The sequence below is a fragment of the Anopheles marshallii genome, chromosome 3 (genome assembly GCF_943734725.1).
Source record: "Anopheles marshallii chromosome 3, idAnoMarsDA_429_01, whole genome shotgun sequence".
NCBI lineage: Eukaryota > Metazoa > Arthropoda > Insecta > Diptera > Culicidae > Anopheles > Anopheles marshallii.
In genome coordinates, this window is record NC_071327.1 from 80019428 (window position 1) to 80038638 (window position 19211).

Genomic DNA, 19211 nt, shown 5'->3' on the forward strand with positions numbered 1-19211 from the left:
GTGGAAATAACGTTGTATTGTAAATAGTCAGAAAAATCCTTAACCGACGTGGCAACTGGATTAATGTGGTCTTGTATAAGCTTATTTGAATTCTGATTTCCCGGGAGATGTCCTAATAATATACGGTCCCACATCTTTTGTACTGTTAATTAGGTTCTTTCGACAATGTTACACTGTTTACGAGCATTCAGATTCATAAAGATAAAAAAGAAAACTATATTTCTAGACATTTGTCGCGATGATGTACAATAGATCTTTCTGTGTAATGCGCACGTGTATGTGTATATTTTTTATGGTTTCTATTTTAATCAATTAAATTGGCTACGCGACGTGGCCTTCTCACGGAGCATTATGAATTAGTTGTATCCTAGCGATCATAGCTAATAGCGTCTTCCATCAGGGCCTTCTTTGCACGTCGATCATGGTTTTGATTAAACAGTATTAGAAAGAATAATTTGTTCTGAAACAGCAATACACCTTGCCCTAGCAATCGGTTTCAAATTTTACCACGTTTGGATGAATATGCTACGGTTGCCGTACATAGCGGTGTAAAGCTAGTTTCGATCATTTAAAAATCCCCTATCGGTTGAGCCGAGCAAAACGCATCCTAAACATCAGCGTGGGCTTCCGTTTCATGGTTTGCTACATGGTTTTGCCAGTCCTGAGCCAATATGAAATACGACGAGCACATGTCACATCGGAAATAGTTGCTATCGTTATCGCTGTCGTCATCGCTCTGGAAGCAGTAAAACGTATGTAACTAAAATTTTCAAACCGTTCAAACCGAAATATGGGACGAAATGTAAACTATACCGAAATTCGTCGTCGCTTCAGCAAACCCTGATCCACGATACAGTGCCCGGACACGTGCTGCACCCATTCGGGCGGCGTGGTAAACGATTCGTAGCAAAGCTGACAGTTCAAGCGCGACGATACGAGTTGATCCAGTGGCGTTCCCTCCTGGTGATCGATACTATCATCGTCCAGATCAGCACAGCTTTGCTCGTCCATAGAGCTGTTCACGAAGATCGCAGTATCCGAATCCGGCATGCCCATAACTTCAATCAGCGCATTTATCTTCGCCTGACTATCGGGGCTGTGCGAGCGCGTGCTGAAGTGCGATGTTTGCGATTCCGGGGATTTCGTTATAATTTCCATCATCGACTCGTCGGACGTGAGCGTAACCATGCTGTCCAACGCTTCGATAATGTCCGGTTTGGGCGAAGGTGCCCGCCGTTGCGAGCACGGTTTGCGCTGCTGCATTGTAACCGTCGATGGCAGTGGGGATTTAGATCTGTAACGCGCGACGACCGGTGACTTGGGCGACACCGGTGGCACCGAGGGCGACGATTCGGGCGTTTCCACAAGCGGATGTTGCGAGTTTTTCATATGCTCCTCATACTCCTTTATAAAGTCTTTTTTGCGTTGCTCATGATCCTCGAACTTGCGGTGATCTGGAAACTCTCCAAATATACTATTTTTTCTTGGTTTTTCTAAAAAATCTATTTCACTATCACTTCGCGTTGTCACACTGTCGTCTAGCGATTTATCGTTCGGGATTTCGCTTCCGCCTTCTTTCGTTGCTTCGTTTGTCGCTTCCGATGAGTCATCAACGTTTTCCGGCAAGGAATCGTCTAGCATTGGCGGCGGAATGCCATCCTTTGATGATTTAGCGACAGGCTCCGGTTTACACACACTATTGTGTACGGTTTCCTTTATCTGCGTCTTCTGTTGTTGCACCGGACGTTCCTTGATCTGTGATTTTGGCTGGAGCTGTTGTTGCTGCGGTTTCGATCGTTGAACTTGCTGTTGTTTCGACTGTTGTGATGCTCGTTGCTGTTGTTGCTGCAATGGTTCTAGCTCTTGCAGTGTTTGCCGGGGTTTCTGTGGCTCTAGCAGTTCCTGCGTTTCAAGAAGCTCCTGTGGCTTTATAACCTCATCCTGCATTTTCTGCTGCTGGGTTACACGTTGTTGCAGCATTCGCTGCAACTGTTGTGGCTGTCGCTGATGCTGTATCTGCCGACTTTTCGGTGGTGCCAACAGTTCCTGTGATTCGAGCAGCTCCTGAGGTTCCATCAGATCATCCTGCATCTGTGGTTGCTGGCGTAATGTTCGTTGTGGTTGCTGTGGTGACTTCTGTGGTTGTAGCAGCTTTTGTGATTCCAGCAATTCAGCGGACTCCGGCAGTTGACCTTCTTGCAATTGAAGCTGCTGTGGTTTCCTAGGCTGCGGTTGAGACGATCTCTGCTGCAAAAGCTTTTGCTGAACCGGTTGCTGAGATTGTTGTAGCTGTGTCGTCGGTTGGCGTTGCCTTGGTTGCTGTGGGTCCAGCAATTCCTGCGATTCCACCAGTTGTTCTGGAAGCTGAAGATCATCTTGCAGCTGTTGTTCAGATTGATAATCGTTTTCCAGCTGTTGTGGCTGGCTGCGAAGCCGTTGTTGTTGTGAAGAAAACTGCGGCATTTGCACCATTTGTCGCTGTGGCTGTTGAAGTAGCGGCATGTTCTGCTGCTTCAGCTGTGTCGGTCCCTGCTGCTGTGGTTGTGGCGACTCTTGTGTTTGTACAAACTGTAGTAAGGGCTGCGCTTGTCGCGAGAGCGGCAATAATTGTGGCCCATATATATCGTCCTGTAAGTGTGACTGCGATTGCAATGAGCGTTGCTGTGTTGGCATCAATTGCTGCTGACGCTGACGTTGCATCTGCATCGTGTGGAGAGGAGGCTGCAGCAAATCTTGTTCCATATCCATGTCTAGCGGCTGTAACTGCTGCGGATGATATTGCGGCTGTACTTGTCGCTGCTGTAACATTGTCGGCTGTAGCGGCTGCATCATAAGATGTTGCTGTTGACGCAGTGTCGGCATCGGTTGAAAGAGATCATCCGACATCTGTTGCGATTGATATTGCTGTACCTGACGTTGATGAATGAACTGTACCTGTCGCTGTGACAGCATTGGTGAAGGTTGTGCTTGTTGCATCGGCTGATGATCGAACAGCTCCCCTTGGTACATTGACCGGTGCAGATTATGTTGCTGCATTTGTTGCATATCTCGCTTGGACTGATGCGTCAGCGAATATTCCGGCTGCTGAAAAAGTGTTTGCTGTGCCTGTTGCTGCATGGGTTCATAGTGCCGGGCCATCTTCCTAGGCGGCGATTGAGAATCATAGTAGGGCCGAATCATCATCGATACAGGTGTCGGAGGTGAATCACGTGTCGTAACGGTGGCCGGTGCCGGAGTCGTGCTTTCAGGTCTAGCATCACGTTGAACCGATGAGTCCATGTTGATCGTTTTCGAAACGGTTACCAGCGGTACCGAAACTAATCCTTGGTTATTTTTCACCGTGCTACTAGACTTCTTCGCGGAAAATCCATTGATCCGAAGGAACTCACCGCCCATCAAAACGTCGTCAAATACATCCCTCTGGACTATCGCTTCACCGGTGTACATGTATTGTAACAAGCTCTGCATGGCAGCGCGCGTTACCGTTGGTGGCAACGCGACATAAATGATTGGCGACGACGGCACCAACGTGAACTTCTCGAACACGTTTGCGAAGTACTAAAACGAAAAGAAAGCATATATCCAAAAAGATCCCACAAACGATCGGTTCAAGATAATGAAATTCATACCGGGCTAAACGTTGCAAGCACGAGTCTGTGGGCTGGAATTGCAATACTATCATCATCATTGCAAACCAACAACATCACATCGGCGTACCGATCGTTTCTGGGAAAAATAGTGAGAAAAATTGATTGTTGAAGGTTGAATGTTGCTCGTTGCACGGTTGATTGTGAGTCGGGGGGAGATCATTTCTTTTCCCGTGGACGCACGACAGGTTTTCTCACAAATATCACTAATTCGATCATTACTCACTTGCACAAGTTAGTTAGGAAATTGTTCAGATTGGGCTGATACGAGATTTGCTTTAGGTGGATTTTGTCGGGTACCATCCGTTCCTTCGAATGATTCCTTCCTCCACCATTTTGTATTGTTTCTCCACCATTCTGCTGTTTCTGTTGTGGTTGTGGTGTATGATCCGTGTGGTGTTGTTCGTATCCGTTATGCTTCGAACTATGCGCACTACTGCAGACACTACTGCCACTAACGCTTCGACGATTTGATATCGAAATATTTGATTGAACGGAATCCAACACGTCCGCACCATTTTGCGAATGGCGACGCTTGCTTCTGGCCCTGGACCGTTCTGTCCTTTTATCCAGCTTACGCTGCGCATCCGTGAACAGATCGTGCAATACATCGTAATGCTCGCACAACTCGTAACGATTTTCCGACTCGGATCGATTGGCCTCAAAGTACTGCTTCCGCAGTTCGTTCATTTTCTTGCGTATCTGTTCCTCGGTACGAAAAATTCCATTGCGTTGCAGATCATTCCTTACCACCGAAAACACTTCCAGCGAACGTACTTTCTTTCCATCCGATATCGTTAATAGTTCTCCTGGAAAATACAAAAAGCACGCATAAAAAAACATCAAGTGTTACGTCGACAGATTTGCTCTCTTCCTTAAACCACCACTGGGGGGGTTGATGTGCCCCGTTACGGCGTCATTGTCTACTTACGCTCTTTCATGCTTGCAACCAGCTCCTTGACCTCGTTGACCCTCCATTTTATTTGAGGTTCGTACGATTTACTCATATTTAGCACTGAAAATCGACATCCAGCAACCAGCGAAATGGGTACCAACTGGTCAAGGTTTTACGGGGCCAAAACAAAGATGGCACGCCAAGCCCTTGCTAACTACGCAGGAAAAACCAACGCCGCTATCGCTATCGCTCCAACGCGAACGTTGATGACAACACACTTTTCTTCTACTGCAAAATCGCGTTGCTAAGGTTTCCTCCGCGAAAAACAACCTTTTTCATGCGCACAACCAGTAGGGTGATGAAATGAATTAGTCTCAGGACAAATGGATTACGTTTCCTCGCCGAAACAAGGATTTTTCTACCTTCCCAATTTTTGGTAAATAACGCGCCTTGACAGCAGGTAATCGACTGGGCATGCATAAGGTTCATACGGTACGGTGGGATGCATCACAAAGGCTTGACATTTCGAAAAGGGCAGTACCCAACTATCAAAATCTATCGTGCTAAAATACCCCTAAATATCCCGAATTTCAAGGATAATTCAACAGCCTAACCGCTGAATATTTTACACAAGCAAATTATTTCGTACCCCCTAAATAAATCTTTGGTTCCCTTCCGCATTACAACAATTCTCAATTGCAAAATAAAAGAATACAAAACTTTCTGCAATTGTATTTATATTAATACGAGTTATAGAAGAATATTTGAAACAATATTCTCCCGCACGGTGTCTCATTACAATATTCTTACATTATCATTCATATTCATTCAATACCGAATAATACTTCAGCCTACATTTCAACTTTTATCAATAATTAAAATGAAGCACAATCATTTTACAAACATATAATCGAAAGTACCGCCTAGTACAGCGCGGGAAATTTACGGAAGGAGCCGTTCACTCGGAGTTTTCACTCTCCTTGTCGGAGTGTGTTGATGCCGTTTGGTGTCCAGGGTGGTTGTGTACGGATCGCATGTGCCGTATGACGTTCGATTTCACAGTGAAGCTCTTGTTACATATTTCACAATAGAATGGTTTATCGCCTGCCGGAAGATAAAATTGTTATCATTCGTTTGCCACAGCGAATACTGGTGACGTCCTTTCTATTTACCGGCATGGGTGCGTTTATGGAGGGCCATGCTGGCGTAGGAAGGAAAGGATTTATTGCAAACGTTGCAGTACTTTTCTAACTGTGTACCATCTTCGAGTGTTGCTGTCGACGGAACCGTGGTCGGAGAACGCCGGCTTGTGGATGATATTTGTCCACGCGTCGTCCGTGTCACACGCTTGTTACATGCCGCAAGCTCTGATTCGGTGTGTGCATTCTGTACATGTCGTACCCAGTCGGCCGGAGTTACATAAAACGTTCCACACAAATCACACCGCAAGGCGGCCGTTTCGGCTGTAGCTTCTGACTAAAAACAAAAGATGCAATAAATCAGTACCAAAATTAATCATCCGCTATAAACTAATCTTGGTCACCTCTTCCGCACGACGCCTTCGTTTCGGGAGCGATTGTGACGTTTCAGTGTGACCTTCGATATGCCGCACCCATTCACCGGGAACGGTGAATGTTTCGCTGCAAAGTTCACAAGTTAGCGGAGAGTACGTCGGCTGTACGGTGGATGAAGATGAAGAATGAGAATTTTCCGTCATCGACGAGCTGTTACATTCCTCCGTCTTTATCTGCTTCGGTGCGATTGATGCTTCATCGTTCTTATTTAGCTCTTGATTTCGTGGACCATCCAATGTATCACCGTTTCCGGGCATTGCTAGCTCACCCACTCGAAGATCACTCCACTCGATTGGCTCAGCTTTCACGTTGAGAAAGTTCAACTCTTGTGGTATGGCTGCCTGTTCTCCAGTTTCGTTCCCCGCACAATTATTGCGGGCGTTACTCGTGTTCGATAGCACAACTCGCCCGGTTGCAGACGTATCGATTTGTTGCTGTTTTTCGCGATCTTTCCTGTGACTTTCGCTTGACTCATTGGTCGAAATTTGTGGCGCATTGTCCTGGTTAGCGCTTTCTTGATTTTTTATCGTGAAAAATGGGCGCGATCGGGTTCCATCGGCAACGCTAGTCTGAAGCCGCACGTCTCCCGGGTCTATGGCCATATCGCGTTTCACGTGTATCAGCGGTCCGGTGGAAGGCGGGATTACGTGAGGCGATATAAATGGAGCTTGAGTTGCTTGAGGTATGGTAACGGTGACGGGACTAACGAACCGTCCGGAAGAGCCGTCAACCGATGCATGTTGTTCCTTGCTACTGTTGCCGCCACTATGCAACCCATCGTTACCGGCCGGTTTCGTGCAATCGTTTCGCCAGAGGCCACGAATTTTTAGTATTTCTCCGCCACGAAGCACCTCATTCAGAACGTCCGTCGAGACAGTTGATTCACCGGTGTACATGTACTGTATGAGAATCTGCATGGAGCGGTAGGTGAGATCAGGTGGAAGCACAATGTACGTTACTGCGTTCAATGGAACGGGATTTTTGTCGAAGATGTTTGCGAAATACTGTATCAAATGGGCGAGAAGAGCAGAAATGTTAATCAACCATTAAACTTTTCCAGTCGGTGTGTTGAGTCCTACCAAACTGGAAGTTCCTAGTATTAATTTATGCGCAGGTATCGTATAGTTCTCATCTCCATTGCATGTTAGAAGCATAACGTCTGCGTAACGGTCGTTTCTGGAATGGACAAACGATTGTATTCAATGTATACTAGTTATAAAACTTCCGCTTGAATCTTGCTCACTTGTAGAGATTCGATAAGGACACATTCATGTTTTGATAATGTGAGTGCCATTTCAGCTGATACTTTTCCGCGCCTGTTTGTATGGTATGAGACATTATGGTTTCCCCAGCAGTGTCGTGCTGTCCTTTCTCTGCAAAATAATGGAAAGTCGAGGTTATCCATTAGATTGTTGCCTGCATGTATGCAATTATATCAAGTATATAGTACTATTCTTGAGGAAAGAATTATCTTCTACCGAAGTCATTCTCCCAAGGCCCATGTACGTACTGTAAATTCGTGCATATTCGTCCACAGACGAATTGTCCCCCGCTCGTCCGACTACAGCACTCGACGAAATATTGCTTGTCTGGCTATGGTCGGTCTGCCCTTCTAGTTCACTCGGGACATCATTCTCACAATCAAGCAATATGGTAGACCGTTCCAAGTACGTTACCACACCGCTACCATCCTTGGCAGCTTCACACAGATCCACCACCGGTGTCACCCCCAGACCTCGCGAAAAACCGATACTTGCATTCAACGCTTCCAAGTTTGGCTTTACGTCGATCTCTTCATCCAGCTCTGCCGCGGACATATTTAAGAAATCTAGCTCCGGAATACACTCGACATCCTCTTCACCACTACTTTCGCTCATCTCACTGGCCGTTTCAATCCACAGTTTGAGCGTTTTGCTCTTGGCATGGTGTGACAAATTTTTCGTGTGTTCCGTTCGTGCCGCTGATAATCGACCGAAATCGGAAAAGCCCCGCTTGCCCCACACATCGTACTCGGAGGTATTGAACAGTAGACAGGGCCAGCAGTACAGCTTATGCTCCTGGTCGCATCCCGTCATCCAGTCCGTTGCGTGCAAGTTTAGCGAATTCATGCAGCGGGATGTTAGATTAGGCATTTTTGTCATGGGCCGTCCATTACGTACTATTTTCTGTTGGCTTTCTTTGCTCAGCGATGCGAACGGGATTTTTGTCATCGTACAGACAATGCAGTGATAGGAAGGTGGGTTCATAGTGGCCATGGCTGCAGAGCGATCTGGATAACAGACAAACGAGATCAGTGGTGTTGCTTATTATTGAACACCTTTTAGCTTTCAGGAATCATTCCCTCTAAGCCTGTCCTTACAATAGTTACTATGAATGGGGAACCACTCTACGATACGAATATCGATTTCTTTTACTTCAACCTATTATCACTCCTTAGGAAAGGTTCCAATATCAAGTCACATGAAAAGTCGGGTCTCTTTACACTGCACCTTGTTGTCCGCGATATAATTTATCAACAAACCAGTGCAGCACTTTATTCAAAGAAATTAATAATGGCAATAAAGCCATTTGTGCACAACATTTATCAATCAAAACAACACACTGGCGCTCGCTGACATTTTACCAAATGTATACATACCTTGCTACTCGAAACTATTCGAGTAGTGTGAATCGAGCAGCCAAATTCAATTTTTAATTTTTTCCCCTTTTTACCGTTGCAAGTTTAACATACCCGCTATGTTTATGGAGATTTTTCTTCAATTAGGTCAGTTCTGTAATTTTTAATATCACTGTATGTTCTTTGGATGTGCTGGAACTTTTTCTCATTTTGAAACTGAGCCTCTGATCGAAATAACATGTAGAGGCAGGATGCTTTGCAAGATAATGGTAAAATTATTTGCATTAGGTATCGAATCAACTGAATAATCTCATGCAAGACGCAGTTGCCCTTTGTAAACGCTTCGAAGATAGATGATCTTGTACGAGTTCTGTTTCTTTGATCTGGCAATGATTGTGTTTTTGTTGTTAATATTTGTTGATCGTTCTATACATGTAATGCGTATAATGTAGCTTCTATGTCCAAGATCCTACGCAAACACAAAGCAGGATTTTTTTTTTAATTCCTCAATCATTTCCACCTTCCTCTTTTTTATCTGGCCAATGCAGCAAACACCCACTGGATATATCGTCGTATCAAACGCAACTTAACAATCCATTGTGCTACGAACTGGTTTACATAAAATTAATGCATAGAAAAATGCAATGTATTGAATATCAACATCGTCAGTATCCTGCTATTCAGTTCCAACATCTACTTCACTAAACACAATTGATTAAACAAACGCGACCACCACATTTGCCCTCATCGTTATCAACAATCTCGCACGATCAAAACATTACCAACTGAACCTGGGAACAGATTGATGCAAAAAAAAAAATCTTAAATACCACATAAACACCCTCATACACCCGAACACTAATAGCAACATGAGCGATTTGCCCACGAAGCGCCAGTCTCGCGACTTGCAACCGATCAATATATCGATTGAATATCGATTACTTTCATCTGACGCATTGCGAACGCGGGCGTTTTACTGCTCCGGCATGGCAATCGGGACAAAACTTTTCAACACCCGTTTTGTTTGCTCGCATGTTTACTTTGGAGACGGTGGGCAGCGAAATCTTTTAATCTCAGCAAGAAAAAGCTTTGCTGATGTGCATTGATTGTGCTATGCGTTTTGTGTGAACAGGTTGGAAATGTATATCTGATTGAATAATATAATTTCTAATGTAAACACGTTTTAGTGCTTACATTACCGATTGTTTGTATTATTGCAAATTATTTGTATATTCGGCAAACAGCAGAACATGTAGATAAAGGATTGAAATGGGAACAAATCCGTGCTTCCCACGCCTTTTGCACTTTTGGTTTACCACCAACGTAGATCGATAAATTGATTAGCTATAAACTAACAACGAAGTGTGTGGTTTGGAAGTATGACGCTTTCGAAATCCAAACCTGCACAACTTTATCCCGTTCTTATGCACTTTTCTAGGGCAGATTTGAAAGCACCGAAAGCCATGAAGATGATCGCAGCAAATAATCCAGTCCGTATGGATCGGTGAAAGATGGACACGGATAAAGACAGACTGTTTACTAGTTCCGCTTTCCCCGATATCATTTGTCCAGCAAAGTGAGCATCTTAAACAAACCCAAAATTGAAAATAACTTACATGCAACGAAATCCACCAAAACGCACTGTTAATTCGAAGTGAAATTTGTCACTAATCCACCTATACACAGCAAGGAAGCACAAGTGGTCGAAACAATCGTGGCAGTCCCGCCTAAACTGGAGCCACCTTTTGCACCGCAAAAACACACTGTTTGGCCCAGGACTCGTGTGCTACTCGTCAAGGATCGCGGTTCACCCGAGGGGTGGTGTAACAACAAACAACAGAGAAACATCCAATTCATCCAAACATCGAATTCTCCATCGTTTTTGCCTCTCCAGTTCTCATACGTTTATGCGTTTATGCTGGCTATTGCGAGCAGCAAAAGAACTCTCGCCGGAAAAACACACGGGAGCATAATTATGCTCTTGACGCGGGCGTCCGAGGTGACACTAAAGCTACCGGAGGGCTGATTTTGTAGTATGAAACGAAAAAAGAAGATTAAAGATACGCGTAGAAAGGGTATTTTTTAGGGTACGTGAAATTTACCTTCAGCATGTTGCATGATGGTTGCCCAAATTTCACGACCAAAGACAATAGCAGATTAGACTCGTCGAAAGATGAAAGCCAGTTTAGGGAAGCTGATCTTAAAGCGATCCAAAGATGTCGTTGGTGATGTCGATTGTCGATTGACTGTCTTGTCCCTGTTACCTGTCCCAAATCATTCCACATGGGTGTACTACTGCTACTACTACTCATAGAAAATGCTATTTAAGAAATTTAAACAAATCTTCGCTGGGAGAATAGTTCTAGAGTATGATGAGCTCCCTTAGTTACTTCCCAGCTTAGTAAAAACTAGCTTCCTTGGTCACTCCGCAGTTTTAAACACCAAGTGCTCAACTACCTCTAATTTCGGTAGAACCGACAGCTAGTGACCATATGTCCTGTTTGTATTTTACCGGTTCGTTCTGAATGATTTGTTCTCTAAATAACCCGTTGGCTATTCCAGTGCTTTTACATTTTATAAATTTGTCTTCTATATTCCGCTTGTATTAGCCCTCGATGTTGGATCGCTTAATTGGTGTGAATGGTATTTTAAAATGTGATCTAACAATTTGTCTTCTTGTTCTTAACAAAATACAAGTAGCTAAAGACAACAAGATACCTGCGAGTCACAGTCCGCACGCGTTGCTGTAGGTAAACCGAAAAAAATCTCCTAACTTTTCTGCAAATTCCAATTATTTTGTCACAATTTTTAGCAAGATTTCCTTGCAAAGTTGCCGCCAATTGATAAACAACGCGATATCAACAAGCCTGGGTGTGTGCACCATCCAAGGTGGTTAGAAAACGGCTTGCACTATATTCACCTCGGTTCGCAACAACTGTCACACTCCATAGATTTTGTTTATGTTGCAGCAACGCTTGGTTCTTGGTAATGAAAGAGGACGCAGAATAACCGAGAGGAGAGAGGGAAAGCATAAAAAAAATCGAAGCATAATTAACGAGCATTAAAAGTGTGAAAGAAAGCCGAACCGCGACGTACTGCACCCGAAAATGGAGCTCAGCCAGATGTACAAGAAGAAGAAAAACCGGTGGTCGATTTCCAAAATCGAACTGCTCATCGATCTGTGGGCCGAGCATTACCGTGAGCTGAAATCGTGCCGACGGAATGACCACGTCTTCGTGAAGATGAAGCACAAGCTGGAGAAGAGCGGATGCAAGGTTACGGTGGAAGACATTCGGATCCGGATCAATAACCTTTCTGCCAAGTACAGGTAATTATCCCCGTTAGTGGCACGCGAACTTTCCCACGTTCTAACCTCGCGGTCGCGGATGCGTGCATGTCACGATGGTGCTGCGTACGGTGCGTTCCACTTCACAGAAAGGAATCGATGCTGACGCTGTCCGGTGGATCGCCTTCGCGTTGGCCACTGTTCAACAAGATCCACAACATCCTAAGCAACGATGCCGGCGGTCTGGATGAAACGGTCGAAACTCAGGAAGAAAGCATGGAAGGTAAGCATACAGTGTGCGAAAAGTGGGTTGTTCCTGTCTGTGCAGTGTGATGGTAGTGGCCATATTTAATGACCCCCTCTGTGGAAGAAGCATAGACAACATGTACACGGTTGTTGTTTGCGACACTTGTCCAATCGGTAAACGGTACGCCGTGTTGGGATAAGAATGATAGAAATTCCGAAATGTTTTACAACCACGAAACAGAATTAAATTAAATTAATTGTGTGGTGATGCCAGTCAGTCCATTGGACCTGCTTGGAGCTGTGAAGCAAAAAGAGGAAAAATGAAATTAATCATTGTTTTATCTGGATTACTGTAAAATTGTTTTCCTCAGAGACACCAGAGAGCAAAACTAAGGTGTACCAGCTGAAATGCAACTACAGACACGAAAATATTGACAACTTTTTCACCGATTTGTACTTGTGAGTATGGTAGCAATTGCAACAGCGTGTAATTGGTCATTTAACGTACCCAAAATGTTTTTACTTTCACAGCAACCCACGTTACGCGGATGTAACATTGGTTACCTGTCACGATGGTGAAACATTCGCCATTCCAGCTCATCGTATGGTGCTGGGAAATTTCAGTATGGTAAATATCTTGTGTAATGAATCTTCCGCTTGTATGCAAATATGCTTTAACCCTACGTTTTCTACCTTACAGTATTTTGCAAACATTTTTGACAAACTGAACGTACCGCAAAACTCCAACACGTACATTGTGTTGCCGGGAAGCATATCGCACCAGACGATGCAGATACTGATGCAGTACATGTACACCGGCCAATCATCCGTACCAGAGTACAACGTGGACGATGTATTGCGCAGCGGGGAGCTGTTGAAAATTCGAGGCTTTTGGAGCGAAAGCCGAGCAGGAAGTCAGCAGCAACAGTCGTCGAGTATGGGCAACAAACGTCGTGCACCGGGTGCCGAACCTCGCAAGATGCACTATCGTCAACCAGGTACCTCATCGCAGGAAAGTAGCGAACCAAGCCGCTCGACTGCTGGCAGGTCAGCGCTCACATCCGAGCTGCAGACGGAGATGGCTTCCGATTCTGGTACATCCGCGCTGGATGCGTTGGATGAGCAGAAACGTCTTGCTATAGCGGCGATCCAACGTGATTTGCATGCTAGTTCGATGCGTGCGATGGCTCATGGTGCGGCTGCACTGTTCAGCAGCAGCCTCTCGGATGTAAAGCAAGAACCGACCGAATGGGACGATCTGGATGACGACAACGATTCGGACGAAGATGTTATGATTTTGCCAGAAGAAGCGGTTAAACCGAAGCAGGCCACGGACGGGAAACCAAAGCCAACGGCGCAAACCTCACAGGGATCGGAACATTATTCTCTACAGCACCAACAACAACCCCAGCTGTTGGTTGGACAAGGGCCTGAAAACAACGACCGTCAGCAGCTGCAGGAACAATCTCACTCATCGCACCAGCAACAACCAATAGAATCCTCTTTGCCCTGTGATCTGTGCAGCTCGTACTTTACAAGCACCGACCATCTGCTGCAGCACATCATCAGCTCCCATGGTGACGCTTCGGAAGTGCTGCGCAAACGGACCAGAATGGCAGAAGAAGTGAGCAAACGATGGTCTTCGCACGGAATTCGCAATGCAGCTGTGTGATGCGATAGAAAAAGGTGTTAATGCAACGAATTTCTGCTTTATTTCATTTGTAGGAAACTCCACTAAACAACATGCGTTGTGACTTTTGCGGGAAGTTCTTCACATCGGCGGTTGATTGGGCCCAGCATGTTCTGCAGGTTCACAACGATCGTACCGCAGAGCTACAGCAACAAATGGCCCAGTTTTCTGGTAAGCTATGCTGTACGATGTTAAATAAATCTCCATTGAAAGCCTCTTAATTTTTGTCTTCTCTCTACAGAAGAGCTGATGCCCAGTATTAGCAAAATTCGTTCCATCGCATCAACAAGCTCGGCAGACTAATGATACTCATGATTGGGCCCGGAACGGATGAAGAGATGGTGTTGCGGGAGGAACGGAGAACAAAAACGATAACCTCGATTGAACAATTTTATGATATACTCTATTTTACCCCTTCCGTTTTTTTACCGGCTATGACAGTTGCTTCTTTGAATATTAGTAGCTTTGCTGCGAAGCAAAGTACAGATACAACTACAAAAGAAGTTACGAGTAGAAAATTATACAACATTAGGCAATAAGGACTTGTAGTAGAACATAAACATAGAGCATAAAACAGACACATTTGCGCACATGTCGAAATATACGTTTTAATGAACTCACGATATACGATTTACTTCTGTTGCGATACTAAAACGGTACATACGTTCGGTATAGTATTTTGGAGATTATCCATTGTTGTTGAAGCATTGCGTCGATCGTTCCCATACTCAACTAAATACTTTTTGTTTAGGACCCATATAAGTTCGCCTTAACAATCTAAATTATTCATAACATGCGAAAATTCTTTACCATCTTTTTAAAATTTCCATCATGCGTAGTTAACATAGAAACGGATGTTAAATATGTAATGAAGAATAATTTATCTTATCTTGCCTTAGATTTTGTGGAAATTAGAATGTTTTGTTTGTAGTCTGAGTGTAGTCAATATTGTAATGCTCCAAGTAGAGATTATTGATGAAGAAGTTATAATAGCATCGACGTTTTCAACGACCGTCCTAGCACGTAAGGATGATCCACAGTATGAATTTTTCGGTTTGATTTACCTAATCCAAGAAATTAGGAAAAATGCTTTGCAACTGGCTGGAAATTGAAAATCTGGCCTTGGTTTATAGCCACATGTTCGTTACTGTAAATGTATGTCGCAATTGTGGACAATTTGGTGAATTGAATACATTTGTGTTTGGGAAGTAGTAAAACAAGTTTTAATAATTTGTAGAACAGAATATTTTTTTGTTAAACATACAACTAATTACCCAAAATGTCATACAAATGTCCGCAGAACACCCTTGTGTTTGCCAAACTGTCAAAAATGGGAGCGGAATAGCGTTATTTACTGTTTATGTTTCACGGTTGCTCCGATATTTAGTAAAAATACCAACGTTGTTACTATTTTGTCGTTGAATTTCTGTTAAGAGTGGTGCGCGAAACAAAATGTCACGCCGTGTCGTTAAAACTAAAAATCGTTGGACAACGGCCCAGCTGGAATTGTTGGTAGCGGTGTGGGAGAAATACTACCAACATCTCAAGACAGGTCGGGGCCATGAAGAAATTTACGATATGATGGTAGAAGAACTCAAAAGCGCGGGATGCTACGATGCAACCGTAAAACAGGTTCGAGGTCGCATACATAACCTCAGCGGAAAGTTTAGGTAAAGGATTTGCGTGCAATGAAAGCAGTGCAACAGAACCATACACCGATTAAGTTACGTTGATGTCCAATTACAGAAAGGAGGCTAACGAGGTTCAGAGAACTGGTATACCATCGCAATGGAGTTTGTACAGCAAAATCGAGAATTTCTTCGAATATACAGCTCCGACACACTATAAGAATGTAGGCCCTCCGGTGTACGATATGTCTGAGTATCTGGAAATGGATCTCGTCATGGAGGAACAGATTGAAAGACGCACAACTAACAGGAAAAGAACAGGGCAATATGAACATCCTAGAGAGTTTGAGCTGGATGAAAATTCGCTGGATATTGAGGACGATGAACTTGAACCTGACGAAGATTCGATGGATGTTGAGCATGCAGATCAAGAAGAATATTCCGAAACTGTACAGTACGATGATGAAAACACGGTCCATGGATTTCATGAAACAGAAGGTTCGAAATCGGGTTGGTCTGGAGAAAAGCAGGCAAGCCAGCAGGAACAATCAGAGCCACAGAGACCTGAAACAAAGAAATCCGACCCGAACGATACTGTTTCCGATACAGATTCATTAACAGATACAGATGATGGTACGCTTTCGACTTGCTAAATGTATGATTACGCACTATATGTGGACTGCTTTTTCATTTTAGAATCGTCTTTTGTGGAATCATCGGAACAGAAATCCAGAACACGAGTGATTCATATTAAATCTTCCTTCCGGCATGCAGTTATTGAAACATTTTTGTCCCAACTGTACAGGTAGAGCGTATCGCTGCGAACAATATTAAAATGATGCTAACTTATCCATGTCTACCTTTTGTTGCGCAGCAATCAGATGTATGCGGACGTTATGTTGATAACATGCCACGATGGTACCACGTGTGTGTTGCCAGCACATCGAACAGTTTTGGCAAATTTTAGTGAGGTAAATATTGAATAGAATAACATAGTTCCAGTTTGCTAAACATCAGCATCATTTAACAGTTCTTCTCCAGCATACTGGGAGCGCTGAAACCGAGCACAAACGGGAATCCAATTACCGTATGCCTTCAGCCAGACATATCGCAACCTGTAATGCAGCTGCTGCTGCAGTTCATGTACACGGGCAAAGCGTCAGTTGGGGATAAACTCATGGGCGATTTTATACGTTGCGCACAAATTCTTAGAATACGTGGTGTTTGGACTGAAGAAAAGGCAGAGTTGGAGGAACAGCGCAACCAACAGCCTTCCCAGACAGGCAGGAAATCAGTGAACGAAGGCGTTCGTTCTTTATCCTCGTTGGGCGAGGAACGTTCCACAACATCCTCCCAGGTAACGGTGGTAGGTCAATCTCCAAAAGATTCAAGCAGCGATACGGAAGAATCAAGCCAGCAACCAACAAAGAGGCGTAAAAAAATGACCAAGAAAGCGAAACGTATGCGCAAAAAAAGCGATCAAGAATTGGAGAATTTGGAGGTGTCTTCTAAAATTGGGTTTGATTTGCTGCGATCAGATGTAGAAACTGAGGAAAACAAACGGGATGTCAATGATAAACAAACGGCCCGTAACAATACGATCAAGGATGCCGAAGATAATGCAGTTGATGGTTTTGATGAGAGTGATTATGATGAAGATGTCTTCGACGATGAGGATGATAGCGATGGAGATACAAGTTTAGATGATGATGAAGAGGATGAAGATTTCGAGACCGAATACATCGAGACGGAAACCGACAAGGAAAATGCTATCCAAGACATGGCAAACGGAGATTCAGTAAGCACCACAGCTGTGACAATACTGGAACCAGGGCCAGAACAAGAAACACCACAGACAGCAACAGAACCTGAACAGATATCCGAGAAGGAAAAGATAAAACTTTATGATCGGATAGAACAAAATGGTAATATGAACGGAATCAGCCCCCGCGATGAGGAATCACACGAAAGCGCTCCGTCCCATGATGAGGAAGAAGTGGTACGTGAGAGGCCAGTATCGATAAAAACAATCCGACAGGTTGAAGCTGCTACACAACCAACCGATTTTCGCCGTAAACTTAAACCTGTACCGTCCGTTCCACGTAACCAGCAATCTTCGCTAAATCAAACGAATTCTCAGCCTACCCATTCAAGCAAATCGGTACCGGTACGGCAATTTAACCAGCAAAGCTATGCAAAACAATCGACAAGCCGAAGTCAGTTTGTGCTCAAGATACGGTCGGTGTACAGTTGTAAAATATGTGGCAACCGCTTCAGCACGTCCGACGGTTGGGTGGAGCACGTGGTTTACGAACATTCTAAAGACGAAAATCTAACGGTCAACAATTCGGTGAGTACGGTAAAGCAACAGCGCTATATTCTTTGTGAATAATAGACTTTTAATGGGGTTTATCTTGTGTTGCAGGAAGGACACCTGACGATGCTGCAGTGCGATCTGTGCAACAAATATCTTGGTTCAGAATACGATTGGGTGAATCACATATTGAAGAAACACACGGAACGGTACCCACACTTTCACGAGGAGCTCTCGATGTCGGACGAATGAGTGTCACTTAGGTCGTCTTCCAATGGAATGCGTTGAAGAGATGTGGCCGAGTTTACTTTCCTTTGTTTATTTTATTCACCTTATCGGGCTGTACAGAATTTGCATGTAGCCCTGTATTTTTAGACGTAAGGGCACCCGTTTGTAAAACAACGTTCCGGGGAAGGTTGAGTTGAAGTGAAAATCCTGCGTACCTTCCCGTTGTTCTAAATGTTGCAACAGGCAACACGCATTCATGAAGTCGTGCAATACCAGTAATTATGGTTGGGAGTAGTGTTGGACAATACGTTTCTGGGAATCTGGCCACCAACGTAAGTGTATCTTGGTATATGAACCAAGATCACACAGCTGAGCCAAGCTCGGCACTTTTGGCTTTTGGAGCTTTCCATGGAAGAATGTTAATATGATTTGATATATATTCGAGATTGTATAATTTTACTTTGACTCCGCACTCTGTGAACGGTGATTTTGCACGGGTGCGATTTATTTTTTTAGAAGCTAAGAACATCGATACAATAGCTACTTGTATTTTAGATGTTATTTTAAGGTAACGCCATATGAGCATGGAACTGAATCTAAAAATCGTTCAACAATCCGTGACACACGAAGAAGTAAAAAGGATAATTCACTAAGTGTACAAATTTTTAATAGATCATAAGAAATAAAATCTCAAACCTGTTTCTAATAGATTCTTTTTCTTCCGGTTTCGGCTTCAGCGTGCAGTCCACCTTTTAACATTAGAATCAATCTTGTCCCGGATGCTTTATTTGATTGGTTTTATCAATTTTACATTTTTGGTGCTTTCAAGCACACAAGACACATTTGCGAATAAATATAGAACCGAACAGTGCAAATATCATGTTGACAATTAGTATAAAATACTAATGGCACTTTTGTAACACTTTTGTGGTTTATTAAGATTCCAAGTATGAAAAAAGATAGATCGTCAAAATGTGTAACGGTATAAATAATTTCAGATTCAACTTTCCAAAAGTTTAGTGAGGTAAAACGGCTATGATTGTCAAAAAGCACTTATGTAGTACACGCTTCCACAGCATGCATGGG

The 19211-nt window shown here is 43.8% G+C and overlaps 4 protein-coding genes across 4 annotated transcripts; 2 read left to right on the forward strand and 2 right to left on the reverse strand.

The window, feature by feature from the left end:
* Nucleotides 1–607: 607 nt before the first annotated feature.
* On the reverse strand, nucleotides 608–4654 carry LOC128715028 (bromodomain-containing protein 4-like). Its single transcript, XM_053809909.1, has 5 exons — nucleotides 4579–4654; nucleotides 3874–4456; nucleotides 3630–3726; nucleotides 814–3558; nucleotides 608–736 (listed from the first exon to the last, which is right to left on the reverse strand). The coding sequence occupies exons 1-5, from the start codon at nucleotides 4652–4654 to the stop codon at nucleotides 608–610; spliced, it is 3630 nt and encodes a 1209-aa protein (XP_053665884.1).
* Nucleotides 4655–5500: 846 nt separating this feature from the next.
* Nucleotides 5501–8371, reverse strand: LOC128714095 (zinc finger and BTB domain-containing protein 24). The gene is made up of 6 exons (XM_053808971.1): nucleotides 7627–8371; nucleotides 7360–7489; nucleotides 7196–7292; nucleotides 6086–7120; nucleotides 5715–6018; nucleotides 5501–5646 (listed from the first exon to the last, which is right to left on the reverse strand). Exons 1-6 carry the CDS (start codon nucleotides 8369–8371, stop codon nucleotides 5501–5503), a joined length of 2457 nt encoding a protein of 818 aa, XP_053664946.1.
* A 3469-nt stretch (nucleotides 8372–11840) lies between these two features.
* LOC128715070 (protein bric-a-brac 1-like) lies at nucleotides 11841–14258 on the forward strand. The gene is made up of 7 exons (XM_053809953.1): nucleotides 11841–12061; nucleotides 12169–12302; nucleotides 12637–12724; nucleotides 12797–12893; nucleotides 12966–13889; nucleotides 13991–14126; nucleotides 14197–14258. The coding sequence occupies exons 1-7, from the start codon at nucleotides 11841–11843 to the stop codon at nucleotides 14256–14258; spliced, it is 1662 nt and encodes a 553-aa protein (XP_053665928.1).
* Nucleotides 14259–15407: 1149 nt separating this feature from the next.
* Nucleotides 15408–18149, forward strand: LOC128715043 (uncharacterized). Its single transcript, XM_053809924.1, has 6 exons — nucleotides 15408–15625; nucleotides 15702–16216; nucleotides 16280–16388; nucleotides 16458–16554; nucleotides 16614–17933; nucleotides 18009–18149. Exons 1-6 carry the CDS (start codon nucleotides 15408–15410, stop codon nucleotides 18147–18149), a joined length of 2400 nt encoding a protein of 799 aa, XP_053665899.1.
* Nucleotides 18150–19211: the final 1062 nt, after the last annotated feature.

Excerpts from the sequence above, each read along its gene's own strand:
- LOC128715028 (XM_053809909.1), bottom strand. The coding sequence starts at position 4,654 with ATGAGTAAATCGTACGAACCTCAAATAAAATGGAGGGTCAACGAGGTC. Across the intron at positions 4,457-4,578 it reads GGTTGCAAGCATGAAAGAGC|GAGAACTATTAACGATATCG; the intron begins GTAAGTAGACAA and ends TGTATTTTCCAG. Across the intron at positions 3,727-3,873 it reads TTCCTAACTAACTTGTGCAA|AAACGATCGGTACGCCGATG; the intron begins GTGAGTAATGAT and ends TATTTTTCCCAG.
- LOC128714095 (XM_053808971.1), bottom strand. The coding sequence starts at position 8,371 with ATGGCCACTATGAACCCACCTTCCTATCACTGCATTGTCTGTACGATG. Across the intron at positions 7,121-7,195 it reads TACTAGGAACTTCCAGTTTG|TATTTCGCAAACATCTTCGA; the intron begins GTAGGACTCAAC and ends CATTTGATACAG. Across the intron at positions 5,647-5,714 it reads CCATAAACGCACCCATGCCG|GCGATAAACCATTCTATTGT; the intron begins GTAAATAGAAAG and ends ATCTTCCGGCAG.
- LOC128715070 (XM_053809953.1), top strand. The coding sequence starts at position 11,841 with ATGGAGCTCAGCCAGATGTACAAGAAGAAGAAAAACCGGTGGTCGATT. Across the intron at positions 13,890-13,990 it reads GGACCAGAATGGCAGAAGAA|GAAACTCCACTAAACAACAT; the intron begins GTGAGCAAACGA and ends TTTCATTTGTAG. Across the intron at positions 14,127-14,196 it reads ACAAATGGCCCAGTTTTCTG|AAGAGCTGATGCCCAGTATT; the intron begins GTAAGCTATGCT and ends TTCTCTCTACAG.
- LOC128715043 (XM_053809924.1), top strand. The coding sequence starts at position 15,408 with ATGTCACGCCGTGTCGTTAAAACTAAAAATCGTTGGACAACGGCCCAG. Across the intron at positions 16,389-16,457 it reads TTTTTGTCCCAACTGTACAG|CAATCAGATGTATGCGGACG; the intron begins GTAGAGCGTATC and ends TTTGTTGCGCAG. Across the intron at positions 16,555-16,613 it reads TTTTGGCAAATTTTAGTGAG|TTCTTCTCCAGCATACTGGG; the intron begins GTAAATATTGAA and ends ATCATTTAACAG.